The 15,550-nt window shown below is 60.7% G+C and overlaps 1 protein-coding gene across 1 annotated transcript; it reads right to left on the bottom strand.

The window, feature by feature from the left end:
• Positions 1 to 1,357: 1,357 nt before the first annotated feature.
• Positions 1,358 to 15,119, bottom strand: LOC132386626 (paired mesoderm homeobox protein 2-like; the record flags this gene model as incomplete). The annotated part of the gene is made up of 6 exons (XM_059958920.1): positions 14,482 to 15,119; positions 14,266 to 14,372; positions 9,569 to 9,738; positions 9,396 to 9,445; positions 8,390 to 8,633; positions 1,358 to 1,430 (listed from the first exon to the last, which is right to left on the bottom strand). Coding segments are annotated over exons 1-6 (1,170 nt in total), but the record flags the coding sequence as incomplete, so codon positions are not given.
• Positions 15,120 to 15,550: the final 431 nt, after the last annotated feature.

The raw sequence follows: 15,550 nt of genomic DNA, 5'->3' as shown, positions 1-15,550 counted from the left end.
CTCCACACCGTCCCATCACACACTCCCGGGGTCAGACACAGAGTGAATCTCCCTCCGCACCGTCCCATCACACACTCCCGGGGTCAGACACAGAGTGAATCTCCCTCCACACCGTCCCATCACACACTCCCGGGGTCAGACACAGAGTGAATCTCCCTCCACACAGTCCCATCACACACTCCCGGGGTCAGACACAGAGTGAATCTCCCTCCACACCGTCCCATCACACACCGACCCGGGGTCAGACACAGAGTGAATCTCCCTCCACACCGTCCCATCACACACTCCCGGGGTCAGACAGAGAGTGAATCTCCCTCCACACCGTCCCATCACACACTCCCGGGGTCAGACACAGAGTGAATCTCCCTCCACACCGTCCCATCACACACTCCCGGGGTCAGACACAGAGTGAATCTCCCTCCACACCGTCACATCACACACTCCCGGGGTCAGACACAGAGTGAATCTCCCTCCACACCGTCCCATCACACACTCCCGGGGTCAGACACAGAGTGAATCTCCCTCCACACCGTCCCATCACACTCCCGGGGTCATAGACAGAGTGAATCTCCCTCCACTCCGTCCCATCACACACTCCCGGGGTCAGACACAGAGTGAATCTCCCTCCACACCGTCACATCACACACTCCCGGGGTCAGACAATGAGTGAATCTCCCTCCACACCGTCCCCTCACACACTCCTGGGGTCAGACACAGAGTGAATCTCCCTCCACACTGTCCCATCACACACACCCAGGGTCAGACACAGAGTGAATCTCCCTCCACACCGTCCCCTCACACACCCCCGGGGTCAGACACTGAGTGAATCTCCCTCCACACCGTCCCATCACACACTCCCGGGGTCGGACACAGAGTGAATCTCCCTCCACACCGTCCCATCACACAATCCCGGGGTCAGACACAGAGTGAATCTCCCTCCACACCGTCCCATCACACACTACCGGGGCCAGACACAGAGTGAATCTCCCTCCACACCGTCCCATCACACACTCCCGGGGTCAGACACAGAGTGAATCTCCCTCCACACCGTCCCATCACACACTCCCGAGGTCAGACACAGAGTGAATCTCCCTCCACACCGTCCCATCACACACTCCCGGGGTCGGACACAGAGTGAATCTCCCTCCACACCGTCCCATCACACTCTCCCGTGGTCGGACACAGAGTGAACCTTACCCTGCCTACCCGATACTCCTGCATTGCCGTAGCCGGCGTGGACTGTGTTAAAGGGGTTGTAGCCGCTGCTGGTGACCCCGGAGCTGAGAGTCAGGAAGGGGGGGCTGCTCTCGAACCCCCAGGGGCCCGCCACCATGCCCTGGGGCAGTGTGGCCCCTGCCTGGGTCACCCCAGTCCTGCCGAAGTGCGGCTGCCCTCCGAGGGGGTCCTCAGCCAGCTGCCCGCTGTAGTCCCTGGAACAGAGGGGGTCGAGTTAGTAACTCCGGGACCAAATGCAGGCGAGTGTCACACGATGAGGGTACAGGAGAATGCAGGGTGACTTGGACAGGTTGGGTGAGTGGGCAAATGCATGGCAGATGCAGTTTAATGTGGATAAATGTGGGGTTATCCACTTTGGTGGCAGGAACAGGAAGGCAGATTACTATCTAAATGGAGTCAAGTTAGGAAAAGGGGAAGTACAACGAGATCTAGGTGTTCTTGTACGTCAGTCAATGAAAGCAAGCATGCAGGTACAGCGGGCAGTGAAGAAAGCTAATGGCATGCTGGCCTTTATAACAAGAGGAATTGAGTGTAGGAGTAAAGAGGTCCTTCTGCAGCTGTACAGGGCTCTGGTGAGACCCCACCTGGAGTATTGTGTGCAGTTCTGGTCTCCAAATTTGAGGAGGGACATTCCTGCTATTGAGGGAGTGCGGCGTAGGTTCACGAGGTTAATTCCCAGGATGGCGGGACTGTCACATGTTGAAAGATTGGAGCGACTGGGCTTGTACACACTGGAATTTAGAAGGATGAGAGGGGATCTGATTGAAACACATAAGATTACTAAGATGAGGAACGCGGCAGTGAGGAGGTTCTGCCAGCCCGACAGAGACACCCGCATGGTGCGCTGCCTCCCGGGGACGGGACGTCTCGGATCCGAAGGGAGAGGGTGGCCGGCCAGGAGTCTCGGTACCAGCGTTGTAGGTAGAAATGGGGGAGGAGGTCCCGAGGAGAGAATTGAGGGGGGTGGGTAGGAAGCTGAAAGGCAGGACCTCCAGGGTAGTGATCCCTGGATTGCTGCCTGTGGCACGCGCTAGCAAGGGCAGGGAATAGCACGATCCGCCGTATTAACGTGTGGCTGGGGGACTGGGGCAGGGGCTTCGGGCTCCTGGACCACTGGGGCCTCTTCTGGGGCAGGTACGACCCGTCCAGAAAGGGACGGGTTACACCCGAGCCCAGAGGGGTCCGATATCCCAACGGGCACATTTAACGGAGCTGTTAGGGAGGCGTGGAACTCATCTGGCGGGGAGTGGGGCGGATGGGAACCGGAGTGATAGGGCTGGGGAAGGGGGGAGAAACCCCCATCCCAGACAGAGGCGGGACCAGTCCCCGTGCATCCGGGGGAAGTCGGTAGGGCCAGATCTCCTCAAAGCCCTGACGAGATAGAGCCCCTGGTCTGCCTTCTTGGATGATCGACCAATAGACGACAGACAGTAGGTGCAGGAGTCGGCCATTCGGCCCTTCGAGCCAGCCCCGCCATTCACTGTGATCCTGGCTGATCATCCACAATCAGTACCCCGTTCCTGCCCTCTCCCCATATCCCTCGACCCCGCTATCTATAAGAGCTCTATCTAACTCTCTCCTGAATGCATCCAGAGACTTGGCCTCCACTGCCTTCTGGGGCAGAGCATTCCACAGATCCACCACTCTCTGGGTGAAAAGGTTTCTCCGCATCTACATTCCAAATGGCCGACCCCTTATTCTTAAACTGTGGCCTCTGGTTCGGGACTCACCCATCAGCGGGAACATGCTTCCTGCCTCCAGCGTGTCCAATCCCTTAGTAATCTTATGTGTTTCAATCAGATCCCCTCTCATCCTTCTAAATTCCAGTGTGTACAAGCCCAGTCGCTCCCATCATTCAACATATGACAGTCCCGCCATTCCGGGAATTAACCTCGTGAACCTACGCTGCACTCCCTCATTAGCAAGAATGTCCTTCCTCAAATTTGGAGACCAGAACTGCACACAATACTCCAGGTGGGGTCTCACCAGGGCCCTGTACAGCTGCAGAAGGACCTCTTTACTCCTATACTCAATTCCTCTTGTTATAAAGGCCAGCATGCCATTTGCTTTCTTCGCGGCCTGCTGTACCTGCATGCTTGCTTTCATTGACTGATGTACAAGAACACCTAGATCTCGTTGTACTTCCCCTTTTCCTAACTTGACTCCATTTAGATAGTAATCTGCCTTCCTGTTCCTGCCACCAAAGTGGATAACCTCACTTTTATCCACATTAAACTGCATCTGCCATACACTTGCCCTCTCACCCAACCTGTCCAAGTCACCCTGCATTCTCATAACATCCTCCTGACATTTCACACTGCCACCCAGCTTAAAAATTTAAAAGCGACCGATTGTTGGGGAGGGGGGGGAATAACCGGGGGCCCCGGGGGGGGGGGGGGGGGAGAGAGAGAGAGAACTTTCGCGCTCCTGGTGGGCTGCGGTGGGAATTGAACCTGGGTCGACAGTACCAGAGAGCTACCGCGGCACCTCTCAGTCGGAGGGGTGTGCAACGGGAGAAACTTCAAAAAAATAGGAGCAGGGGTCGCCCATTAAACCCGTCGAGCCTGCCCCGCCGTTCAGTGAGTTCATGGCTGGTCTGACCGTAAACTCAGCTGCACCCGCCTCCCCTTTCCCCCACGACCCTCAATCCCCCCGACTCTGTCAACATCTACCCGACCTAGTCCAAAATATATTCACTGAGGCAGCCCCCTCTCCTTCACGGGGCAGGGAATTCCACAGATTCACCGCTCTCTGGGGAAAAGCAGTTCCTCTTCGTCTCCGTCCTCAATCTTCCCCCCCCCCCCCCACCCCCGAATCTTCCGGCTGTCTCCCCTCGCTCTCCTCTCACCCACCGGTGGAAACCACTTTCCTGCCTCTATCTAACTTTGTATGTTTCTGTAAGATCCCCTCTCCTCCTTCTGCATTCCAGAGAGTACAGTCCCGGGTGACTCTGTCTCTCCTCACAGTCCAACCCCCTCATCCCTGGAATCACCCTGGTGAATCTCCCCTGCACTGCCCCCAAAGTCAGTCTGTCCTCCCTCGAGTCAGGAGAGCAGGTGGATGGGACGGGGCAGATTAATGGTCGGCATGGACTAGATGGGCCAAAGGGTCTGTTTCTGTTCTGTAGTGTTCTATGGTCTCTGTCTAAGGAATATCCACCGTCCGCCTTCTTAACCACAGAGTCAACCTGCGCAGCTGCTTTGAGCGTCCTATGGACTCGGACCCCAGGATCCCTCTGATCCTCCACACTGACAAGTCTTACTATTACCATTTAGGTCAGAGAGACTGGGCTTGTACATGCTGGAATTAAGGAGATTGTGAGGGGATCTGATTGAAACATATAAGATCAATGCCTCTCATCATCTCGTACCCCTCTATCGGGTCACCTCTCACCCTCCGTCGCTCCGAGGAGAAAAGGCCGAGTTCACTCAACCTATTCTCACAGGGCACGCTCCCCAATCCAGGCAACAGCCTTGTAAATCTCCTCCGCACCCTTTCTATGGTTTCCACGTCCTTCCTGTAGTGAGGCGACCAGAACTGAGCAGAGTACTCCAAGTGGGGTCTGACCAGGGTCCTATAGAGCTGTAACATTACCCCTCGGCTCCTAAACTCAATCCAGGCAACATCCTTGTAAATCTCCTCCGCACCCTTTCTATGGTTTCCACGTCCTTCCTGTAGTGAGGTGACCAGAACTGAGCACAGTACTCCAAGTGGGGTCTGACCAGGGTCCTATAGAGCTGTAACATTACCCCTCGGCTCCTAAACTCAATCCAGGCAACATCCTTGTAAATCTCCTCCGCACCCTTTCTATGGCTTCCACGTCCTTCCTGTAGTGAGGCGACCAGAACTGAGCACAGTACTCCAAGTGGGGTCTGACCAGGGTCCTATAGAGCTGTAACATTACCTCTCGGCTCCTGAACTCAATCCCACGATCGATGAAGACCAACACACCGTCCGCCTTCTTAACCACAGAGTCAACCTGCGCAGCTGATTTGAGCGTCCTATGGACTCGGACCCCAGGATCCCTCTGATCCTCCACACTGACAAGAGTCTTACCATTACCATTTAGGTCAGAGAGACTGGGCTTGTACACGCAGGAATTAAGGAGATTGAGAGGGGATCTGATTGCAACATATAAGATTATTAAGGGATTGGGCAAGATAGAGGCAGGAAATATGTCCCAGATGCTGGGAGAGTCCAGTACCAGAGGGCATGGTTTGAGAATAAGGGGTAGGTCATTTAGGACAGAGTTAAGGAGAAACTTCTTCTCCCAGAGAGTTGTGGGGGTCTGGAATGCACTGCCTCGGAAGGCAGTGGAGGCCAATTCTCTGGATGCTTTCAAGAAGGAGCTAGATAGGTGTCTTATGGATAGGGGAATCAAGGGAAATGGGGACAAGGCAGGAACCGGGTATTGATAGTAGATGATCAGTCATGATCTCAGAATGGCGGTGCAGGCTCGAGGGGCCGAATGGTCTACTTCTGCACCTATTGTCTATTGTCTATAACATTTCCTCCCAATTCATACAAATACACCGTCCGCCTTCTAACCCTATCTAACTGTGTCTTAAATATATTCACTGAGGCAGCCCCCTCTGCTTCACGGGGCAGGGAATTCCACAGATTCACCGGTCTCTGGGGAAAAGCAGTTCCTCTTCCGTCCTAAATCTTCCCCTCCCCACCCCGCGAATCTTCCGGCTGTCTCCCCTCGCTCTCGTCTCACCCACCGGTGGAAACCACTTTCCTGCCTCCATCTTATCCGTCCCTGTCACAATTTGATATGTTTCTATCAGACAACACGAGTGAATCTGCAGACGCTGGAAATAAATTTTTAAAAAGAAACACGAAATGCTGGCAGAACTCGGCAGGCCAGACGGCGTCTGCGGGAGGAGGGAGTGACGACGTTTCGGGCCGAAACCCTTCATCAGGAGTGGAGTAACGTGGGAAGGTCGAGGGGGGATAAGAAGTGGGGGGAGGGAGGGATGAAGTAGAGAGCTGTGAATTGATAGGCTGGAGGGAATTGGGCTGGTGGGGGGGGGGGAAGGTGGGCAATTATGGGAAATAAAAGCAAAAGAAAGGTAGGGAGATTATAGTGGGGGGGGAGAGAGAAAGAGAACCAGACTGAAATAATAGATAGGGATGGGGGTAAGGGGGGGGGCAGGGGTATCAACGGAGGTCAGTGAGTTGGGATGTTCATGCTGGCAGGTAGGAGGTTGCCTAGGTGGGAGATAAGGTATTGCTCCATCGACCTGCGCGTGGCCTCATCTTGACGGTAGAGGAGGCCACGGACAGACAAGCTTGCAGAGAGATTTAGGCCAGTTCGAAGAGTGGGCTGAACGATGGCAGATGGAGTTTAATGCTGATCAGTGTGAGGTGCTACATTTTGGTGGGAATAATCAAAACAGGACATACATGGTAAATGGTCGGGCATTGAGGAACGCAGTAGAACAGAGTGATCTGGGAATAATGGTGCATAGTTCCCTGAAGGTGGAATCTCGTGTGGATAGGGTGGTGAAGAAAGCTTTTGGTATTCTGGCCTTTATAAATCAGAGCATTGAGTACAGAAGTTGGGATGTAACGTTAAAATTGTACAAGGCGTTGGTGAGGCCGAATTTGGAGTATTGTGTACAGTTCTGGTCAATGAATTATAGGAAAGATGTCAACAAATTAGAGAGAGTACAGAGGAGATTTACTAGAATGTTACCTGGGTTTCAGCACCTGAGTCACAGGGAAAGTTTGAACAAGTTAGGTCTTTATTCTTTGGAGCGTAGAAGGTTGGGTGGGAGGTGAGGGGAAAAGGTAGGAGGAGGGGTGGGAAGTGAGGGGATGAGGTAGGAGGAGGGGTGGGAAGTGAGGGGAAGAGGTAGGAGGACGGATGAGGGGTTGAGATAGGATGAGGGGTGAGGGGATGAGGGGATGGGAAGAGGTAGGAGGAGGGGTGAGGGGAAGAGATAGGAGGGGTGAGGGGGAGAGGGAGGAGGAGGGGTGAGGGGGAGAGGTAGGAGGAGGGGTGAGGGGGAGAGGTAGGAGGAGGGGTGAGGGGGAGAGGTAGGAGGAGGGGTGAGGGGGAGAGGTAGGAGGAGGGGTGAGGGGGAGAGGTAGGAGGAGGGGTGAGGGGGAGAGGTAGGAGGAGGGGTGAGGGGGAGAGGTAGGAGGAGGGGTGAGGGGGAGAGGTAGGAGGAGGGGTGAGGGGAAGAGGTAGGAGGAGGGGTGAGGGGAAGAGGTAGGAGGAGGGGTGAGGGGAAGAGGTAGGAGGAGGGGTAAGGGGGAGAGGGGTGAGGGAAGAGGTAAAAGGTAAGGAGGAGGGGTGAGGGGAAGAGGTAGGAGGAGGGGTGAGGGGAAGAGGTAGGAGGAGGGGTGAGGGGAAGAGGTAGGAGGAGGGGTGAGGGGAAGAGGTAGGAGGAGGGGTGAGGGGAAGAGGTAGGAGGAGGGGTGAGGGGAAGAGGTAGGAGGAGGGGTGAGGGGTTGAGATAGGAGGAGGGGTGAGGGGAAGAGGTAGGAGGAGGGGTAAGGGGGTAGGAGGAGGGGTAAGGGGGAGAGGGGTGAGGGAAAGAGGTAGGAGGAGGGGTGAGGGGAAGAGGTAGGAGGAGGGGTGAGGGGAAGAGGTAGGAGGAGGGGTGAGGGGAAGAGGTAGGAGGAGGGGTGAGGGGAAGAGGTAGGAGGAGGGTGAGGGGAAGAGGTAGGAGGAGGGGTGAGGGGAAGAGGTAGGAGGAGGGGTGAGGGGAAGAGGTAGGAGGAGGGGTGAGGGGAAGAGGTAGGAGGAGGGGTGAGGGGAAGAGGTAGGAGGAGGGGTGAGGGGAAGAGGTAGGAGGAGGGGTGAGGGGAAGAGGTAGGAGGAGGGGTAAGGGGAAGAGGTAGGAGGAGGGGTAAGGGGAGAGGGGTGAGGGAAAGAGGTAGGAGGAGGGGTGAGGGGAAGAGGTAGGAGGAAGGGTGAGGGGAAGAGGTAGGAGGAGGGGTGAGGGGAAGAGGTAGGAGGAGGGGTGAGGGGAAGAGGTAGGAGGAGGGGTGAGGGGAAGAGGTAGGAGGAGGGGTGAGGGGAAGAGGTAGGAGGAGGGGTGAGGGGAAGAGGTAGGAGGAGGGGTGAGGGGAAGAGGTAGGAGGAGGGGTGAGGGGAAGAGGTAGGAGGAGGGCTGAGGGGAACCCCACCCTCACTCACCCCAGACACTCCCCGCCCAGCGGGTACAGGTCGACGCAGCTCTCCTCCGGGTTGGTCGGCGGCGACGGCGGGGGCGGGTCCATGGCCAGCGGCCTGATGTGATTGGCTGAGCCGGTGCCCATCACGTCCGGGGGGAGGGTCGCCCTGCGCAGCGGGGGCGGGCTCTCCAGCTGGGGGGGCTCGGGCGGGGCAAAGAGACCCCCGGGGTGGGGCGCCCCCTCGGAGCAGGGAGGGGGCTCCGGTCCTGTTCGGGGTTAGGGGAGGGGGGAGAGAGAGAGGGGGATAGGAGGGGAGGGGGAGAGAGAGGGATAGGAGGGGAGGGGGAGAGAGAGGGATAGGAGGGGAGGGGGAGAGAGAGAGAGGGATAGGAGGGGAGGGGGAGAGAGAGAGAGGGATAGGAGGGGAGGGGTGAGAGAGGGGGATAGGAGGGGAGGGGTGAGTGAGAGGGATAGGAGGGTAGGGGGAGAGAGAGGGATAGGAGGGGAGGGGGGAGAGAGAGGGGGATAGGAGGGGAGGGGGAGAGAGAGGGGGATAGGAGGGGAGGGGTGAGAGAGGGGGATAGGAGGGGAGGGGTGAGTGAGAGGGGTAGGAGGGTAGGGGGAGAGAGGGGGATAGGAGGGGAGGGGTGAGAGAGAGGGATAGGAGGGGAGGGGGGAGAGAGAGAGAGGGATAGGAGGGGAGGGGTGAGAGGGGGAGATGGATGGGGCAGAGGGGAGGGAGGGGGAGAGGGGAGAGAGAGGGTGAAGGGCAGAGGGGAGTGAGAGGGAGAGAGGGTGGGGAGGGGGAGGGAAGGCGAGGGGCAGGGGGGAGAGGGAAGAGGGGGAAAGAGGGAGAGGAAGGGGAAAAGAAAGAGGAAGAGAGAGTTTACCAGAGGCTCTGTCCATTTCTTTCGGAGAGGTAGGGGGAGCGGAGGGAATCACAGAGAGAAAAGGGAGGGCAGGGATTGGAGGTGGGAGGGAGCCAAAGGGTGGTGTTGGGGGGGGTTTGAGGAGGGAGGCCTCCTCACCTGTAGCTGAGATCCATCGCTGTGGCTCCACAGACGGGTTTGGCTGGGTGCTGTGAAAGAGAGAGAGAGAGAGAGAGAGTGAGGGAGAGAGAGGGGGGAGAGGGAGTAGGAAGGGGAGAGGTAGTTCCGGAGCGAGGGTGGGATGAACGGCAGGGAGGATGGGGAGCAGTTACCTCTGGTAGGCAGTGCTGAGGGTGAAGGTGAGGGGGAAGGGCCCGAGGGAGGGGCCCGGCCCCAGCCCCAGCCCCTGGCAGCCCGGCCCTGCCCTCGACAGGAAGCGGGAGGGCTTCTCGTTGCTCCGCTCCGCCTTCCTCCACTTTGCCCGGCGATTCTGGAACCAGACCTGAGAGGGAGCAGAGGGGGCTGAGGTTAGAGCGAGTGAGGATGAGGGGAGAGGGGTCAGACTGAGCGAGGGGAGGGGAGAGGGGTCAGACTGAGCGAGGGGAGGGGAGAGGGGTCAGACTGAGCGAGGGGAGGGGAGAGGGGTCAGACTGAGCGAGGGGAGGGGAGAGGGGTCAGACTGAGCGAGGGGAGGGGAGAGGGGTCAGACTGAGCGAGGGGAGGGGAGAGGGGTCAGACTGAGCGAGGGGAGGGGAGAGGGGTCAGACTGAGCGAGGGGAGAGGGGTCAGACTGAGCGAGGGGAGAGGGGTCAGACTGAGCGAGGGGAGAGGGGTCAGACTGAGCGAGGGGAGAGGGGTCAGACTGAGCGAGGGGAGGGGAGAGGGGTCAGACTGAGCGAGGACGAGGGGAGAGGGGTCAGACTGAGCGAGGGGAGAGGAGAGGGGTCAGACTGAGAGAGGGGAGAGGAGAGGGGTCAGACTGAGAGAGGACGAGGGGAGAGGGGTCAGACTGAGCGAGGGGAGAGGGGTCAGACTGAGCGAGGGGAGAGGGGTCAGACTGAGCGAGGGGAGAGGGGTCAGACTGAGCGAGGGGAGGGGAGAGGGGTCAGACTGAGAGAGGACGAGGGAGAGGGGTCAGACTGAGCGAGGGGAGAGGGGTCAGACTGAGAGAGGACGAGGGGAGAGGGGTCAGACTGAGCGAGGGGAGGGGAGAGGGGTCAGACTGAGAGAGGGGAGGGGAGAGGGGTCAGACTGAGCGAGGGGAGAGGGGTCAGACTGAGCGAGGGGAGAGGAGAGGGGTCAGACAGAGGGGAGGGGAGAGGGGTCAGACTGAGCGAGGGAGAGGGGTCAGACTGAGCGAGGGGAGAGGGGTCAGACTGAGCGAGGGGAGGGGGGTCAGACTGAGCGAGGGGAGGGGGGTCAGACTGAGCGAGGGAGGGGGGTCAGACTGAGCGAGGGGAGGGGGGTCAGACTGAGCGAGGGGAGGGGGGTCAGACTGAGCGAGGGGAGGGGGGTCAGACTGAGCGAGGGGAGGGGGGTCAGACTGAGCGAGGGGAGGGGGGTCAGACTGAGCGAGGGGAGGGGGGTCAGACTGAGCGAGGGGAGAGGGGTCAGACTGAGCGAGGGGAGAGGGGTCAGACTGAGCGAGGGGAGGGAGAGGGTCAGACTGAGCGAGGGGAGGGGAGAGGGGTCAGACTGAGCGAGGGGAGGGGAGAGGGGTCAGACTGAGCGAGGGGAGGGGAGAGGGGTCAGACTGAGCGAGGGGAGGGGAGAGGGGTCAGACTGAGCGAGGGGAGGGGAGAGGGGTCAGACTGAGCGAGGGGAGGGGAGAGGGGTCAGACTGAGCGAGGGGAGGGGAGAGGGGTCAGACTGAGCGAGGGGAGGGGAGAGGGGTCAGACTGAGCGAGGGGAGGGGAGAGGGGTCAGTGAGCGAGGGGAGGGGAGGGGTCAGACTGAGCGAGGGGAGGGGAGGGGTCAGACTGAGCGAGGGGAGGGGAGGGGTCAGACTGAGCGAGGGGAGGGGAGGGGTCAGACTGAGCGAGGGGAGGGGAGGGGTCAGACTGAGCGAGGGGAGGGGAGGGGTCAGACTGAGCGAGGGGAGGGGAGGGGTCAGACTGAGCGAGGGGAGGGGAGGGGTCAGACTGAGCGAGGGGAGGGGAGGGGTCAGACTGAGCGAGGGGAGGAGAGGGGTCAGACTGAGCGAGGGGAGGGGAGGGGTCAGACTGAGCGAGGGGAGGAGAGGGGTCAGACTGAGCGAGGGGAGGAGAGGGGTCAGACTGAGCGAGGGGAGGAGAGGGGTCAGACTGAGCGAGGGGAGGAGAGGGGTCAGACTGAGCGAGGGGAGGAGAGGGGTCAGACTGAGCGAGGGGAGGGGAGGGGTCAGACTGAGCGAGGGGAGGGGAGGGGTCAGACTGAGCGAGGGGAGGGGAGGGGTCAGACTGAGCGAGGGGGAGGGGAGGGGTCAGACTGAGCGAGGGGAGGGGAGGGGTCAGACTGAGCGAGGGGAGGAGAGGGGTCAGACTGAGAGGGGGGGGAGAGGGTCAGACTGAGAGGGGAGGGGAGAGGGTCAGACTGAGAGGGGAGGGGAGAGGGTCAGACTGAGAGGAGAGGGGAGAGGGTCAGACTGAGAGGGGAGGGAGAGGGTCAGACTGAGAGGGGAGGGGAGAGGGTCAGACTGAGAGGGGGGGAGAGGGTCAGACTGAGAGGGGAGGAGAGGGGTCAGACTGAGCGAGGGGAGGAGAGGGGTCAGACAGCGAGGGGAGGAGAGGGGTCAGACTGAGCGAGGGAGGAGAGGGGTCAGACTGAGAGAGGGGAGGAGAGGGGTCAGACTGAGAGAGGGGGGGAGAGGGTCAGACTGAGAGGGGAGGAGAGGGGTCAGACTGAGCGAGGGGAGGAGAGGGGTCAGACTGAGAGAGGGGAGGAGAGGGGTCAGACTGAGAGAGGGGAGGAGAGGGGTCAGACTGAGAGAGGGGAGGAGAGGGGTCAGACTGAGAGAGGGGAGGAGAGGGGTCAGACTGAGCGAGGGGAGAGGGGTCAGACTGAGCGAGGGGAGAGGGGTCAGACTGAGCGAGGGGAGAGGGGTCAGACTGAGCGAGGGGAGGGGAGAGGGGTCAGACTGAGCGAGGGGAGGGGAGAGGGGTCAGACTGAGCGAGGGGAGGGGAGAGGGGTCAGACTGAGCGAGGGGAGGGGAGAGGGGTCAGACTGAGCGAGGGGAGGGGAGAGGGGTCAGACTGAGCGAGGGGAGGGGAGAGGGGTCAGACTGAGCGAGGGGAGGGGAGAGGGGTCAGACTGAGCGAGGGGAGGGGAGAGGGGTCAGACTGAGCGAGGGGAGGGGAGAGGGGTCAGACTGAGCGAGGGGAGGGGAGAGGGGTCAGACTGAGCGAGGGGAGGGGAGAGGGGTCAGACTGAGCGAGGGGAGGGGAGAGGGGTCAGACTGAGCGAGGGGAGGGGAGAGGGGTCAGACTGAGCGAGGGGAGGGAGAGGGGTCAGACTGAGCGAGGGGAGGGGAGAGGGGTCAGACTGAGCGAGGGGAGGGGAGAGGGGTCAGTGAGCGAGGGGAGGGGAGAGGGGTCAGACTGAGCGAGGGGAGGGGAGAGGGGTCAGACTGAGCGAGGGGAGGGGAGAGGGGTCAGACTGAGCGAGGGGAGGGGAGAGGGGTCAGACTGAGCGAGGGGAGGGGAGAGGGGTCAGACTGAGCGAGGGGAGGGGAGAGGGGTCAGTGAGCGAGGGGAGGGGAGGGGTCAGTGAGCGAGGGGAGGGGAGGGGTCAGTGAGCGAGGGGAGGGGAGAGGGGTCAGACTGAGCGAGGGGAGGGGAGGGGTCAGACTGAGCGAGGGGAGGGGAGGGGTCAGACTGAGCGAGGGGAGGGGAGGGGTCAGACTGAGCGAGGGGAGGGGAGGGGTCAGACTGAGCGAGGGGAGGGGAGGGGTCAGACTGAGCGAGGGGAGGGGAGGGGTCAGACTGAGCGAGGGGAGGAGAGGGGTCAGACTGAGCGAGGGGAGGAGAGGGGTCAGACTGAGCGAGGGGAGGAGAGGGGTCAGACTGAGCGAGGGGAGGAGAGGGGTCAGACTGAGCGAGGGGAGGAGAGGGGTCAGACTGAGCGAGGGGAGGAGAGGGGTCAGACTGAGCGAGGGGAGGAGAGGGGTCAGACTGAGCGAGGGGAGGAGAGGGGTCAGACTGAGCGAGGGGAGGAGAGGGGTCAGACTGAGCGAGGGGAGGAGAGGGGTCAGACTGAGCGAGGGGAGGAGAGGGGTCAGACTGAGCGAGGGGAGGGGAGGGGTCAGACTGAGCGAGGGGAGGGGAGGGGTCAGACTGAGCGAGGGGAGGGGAGGGGTCAGACTGAGCGAGGGGAGGGGAGGGGTCAGACTGAGCGAGGGGAGGAGAGGGGTCAGACTGAGAGGGGGGGGAGAGGGTCAGACTGAGAGGGGAGGGGAGAGGGTCAGACTGAGAGGGGAGGGGAGAGGGTCAGACTGAGAGGGGAGGGGAGAGGGTCAGACTGAGAGGGGAGGGGAGAGGGTCAGACTGAGAGGGGAGGGGAGAGGGTCAGACTGAGAGGGGAGGGGAGAGGGTCAGACTGAGAGGGGGGGAGAGGGTCAGACTGAGAGGGGAGGAGAGGGGTCAGACTGAGCGAGGGGAGGAGAGGGGTCAGACTGAGCGAGGGGAGGAGAGGGGTCAGACTGAGAGAGGGGAGGAGAGGGGTCAGACTGAGAGAGGGGGGGAGAGGGTCAGACTGAGAGGGGAGGAGAGGGGTCAGACTGAGCGAGGGGAGGAGAGGGGTCAGACTGAGAGAGGGGAGGAGAGGGGTCAGACTGAGAGAGGGGAGGGGAGAGGGGTCAGACTGAGCGAGGGGAGAGGAGGGGAGAGACTGTGAGGGGAGAGTGAGCGAGGGGAGGGGAGAGGAGTCGGAGTGAGCGAGGGGGATGGTGTGCGAGTTTGAGTGAGGGAGGAGGGAGAGAGACAGGGGGGAGGGGAGGGGTCAGAGGGACGAGCGACGGTTGTTCTGACGGACGGGGCGGAGGGGAGCGCTCACCATGATCTTCTGCGGCGTGACGCCCACCTGCCGGGCAATCTCCCTCCGCTTCTCGCTGTCCGGGTAGTGGTCATCGTGGAAGACCGTCTCCAGCCGCTGCAGTTGCTCTGGGGGGGGAAGCGAGGGACGAGGGAGGGAGGGTGGAAGAGAATGAGAGGCTGGTCCTCCTCCTCCCCTCCCTCGCCGCTCCCCATCCCCTCTCCACCCGTCATCTACCTGCCGTGTACAGCGTCCGGGATTTCTTCCTCGGTGGCTCCCAGCCGGTGTCCGGCCCCTGGGGCCGCGGCGCGCGGGCGGGCCCCGGGGCCGGTGGTTCCAGTTCGGCTCCGGGAGACGGCTGGACGGAGGGGAGGCGGGCCGACACCTCGTCCGCCCGGTGGCCCCGATCCACCTCCGCTCCCGGCTCTCCGGGGGGGCCATCGCTTCGGGACCCCTCCAGGCTGGCCTCTGCTGGGGAGGAAAAGGGAGAGTGGGAAGACGGAGCGAGGGGGAGACCCCTCCCTCGAAACGGAGGGTGAATCGAGCGGCAGGTCGCGGCCTTCTGGAGGTTGGGGGTGACCTCTGAAACTTGGACCATCTCCGACAGAACGGAAAATCTGACAACATGAAAACAGTTTGGGACGGCCCAGCCCGTCACGGGTAAATCCCTCCCCACCGTCGACAAAATCGACAGGAAACGCTGTCGCAGGAAAGCAGAGGGGACCCCACCACCCAGGACACGCTCTCTTCTCACTGCTGACATCAGGAAGGAGGTACAGGAGCCTCAGGACCCACACCACCAGGTTCAGGGACAGTTCTCCCCTCAACCATCAGGAAGGAGGTACAGGAGCCTCAGGACCCACACCACCAGGTTCAGGGACAGTTATCACCCCTCAACCATCAGGAAGGAGGTACAGGAGCCTCAGGACCCACACCACCAGGTTCAGGGACAGTTATCACCCCTCAACCATCAGGAAGGAGGTACAGGAGCCTCAAGACCTACACTACCAGGTTCAGGGACAGTTATTACCCCTCAACCATCAGGAAGGAGGTACAGAAACATCAGGACTCACACCTCCAGGTTCAGGGACAGTTCTCCCCTCAACCATCAGGAAGGAGGTACAGGAGCCTCAGGACCCACACCACCAGGTTCAGGGACAGTTATCACCCCTCAACCATCAGGAAGGAGGTACAGGAGCCTCAGGACCCACAGCACCAGGTTCAGGGACAGTTATCACCCCTCAACCATCAGGAAGGAGGTACAGGAGCCTCAGGACCCACAGCACCAGGTTCAGGAACAGTTACC

Source organism: Hypanus sabinus, unplaced genomic scaffold (assembly GCF_030144855.1).
Source record: "Hypanus sabinus isolate sHypSab1 unplaced genomic scaffold, sHypSab1.hap1 scaffold_1233, whole genome shotgun sequence".
Lineage (NCBI taxonomy): Eukaryota > Metazoa > Chordata > Chondrichthyes > Myliobatiformes > Dasyatidae > Hypanus > Hypanus sabinus.
The sequence above is the reverse complement of the archived record's forward strand: the minus strand, read 5'-3'. Positions and strand labels throughout refer to the sequence as shown.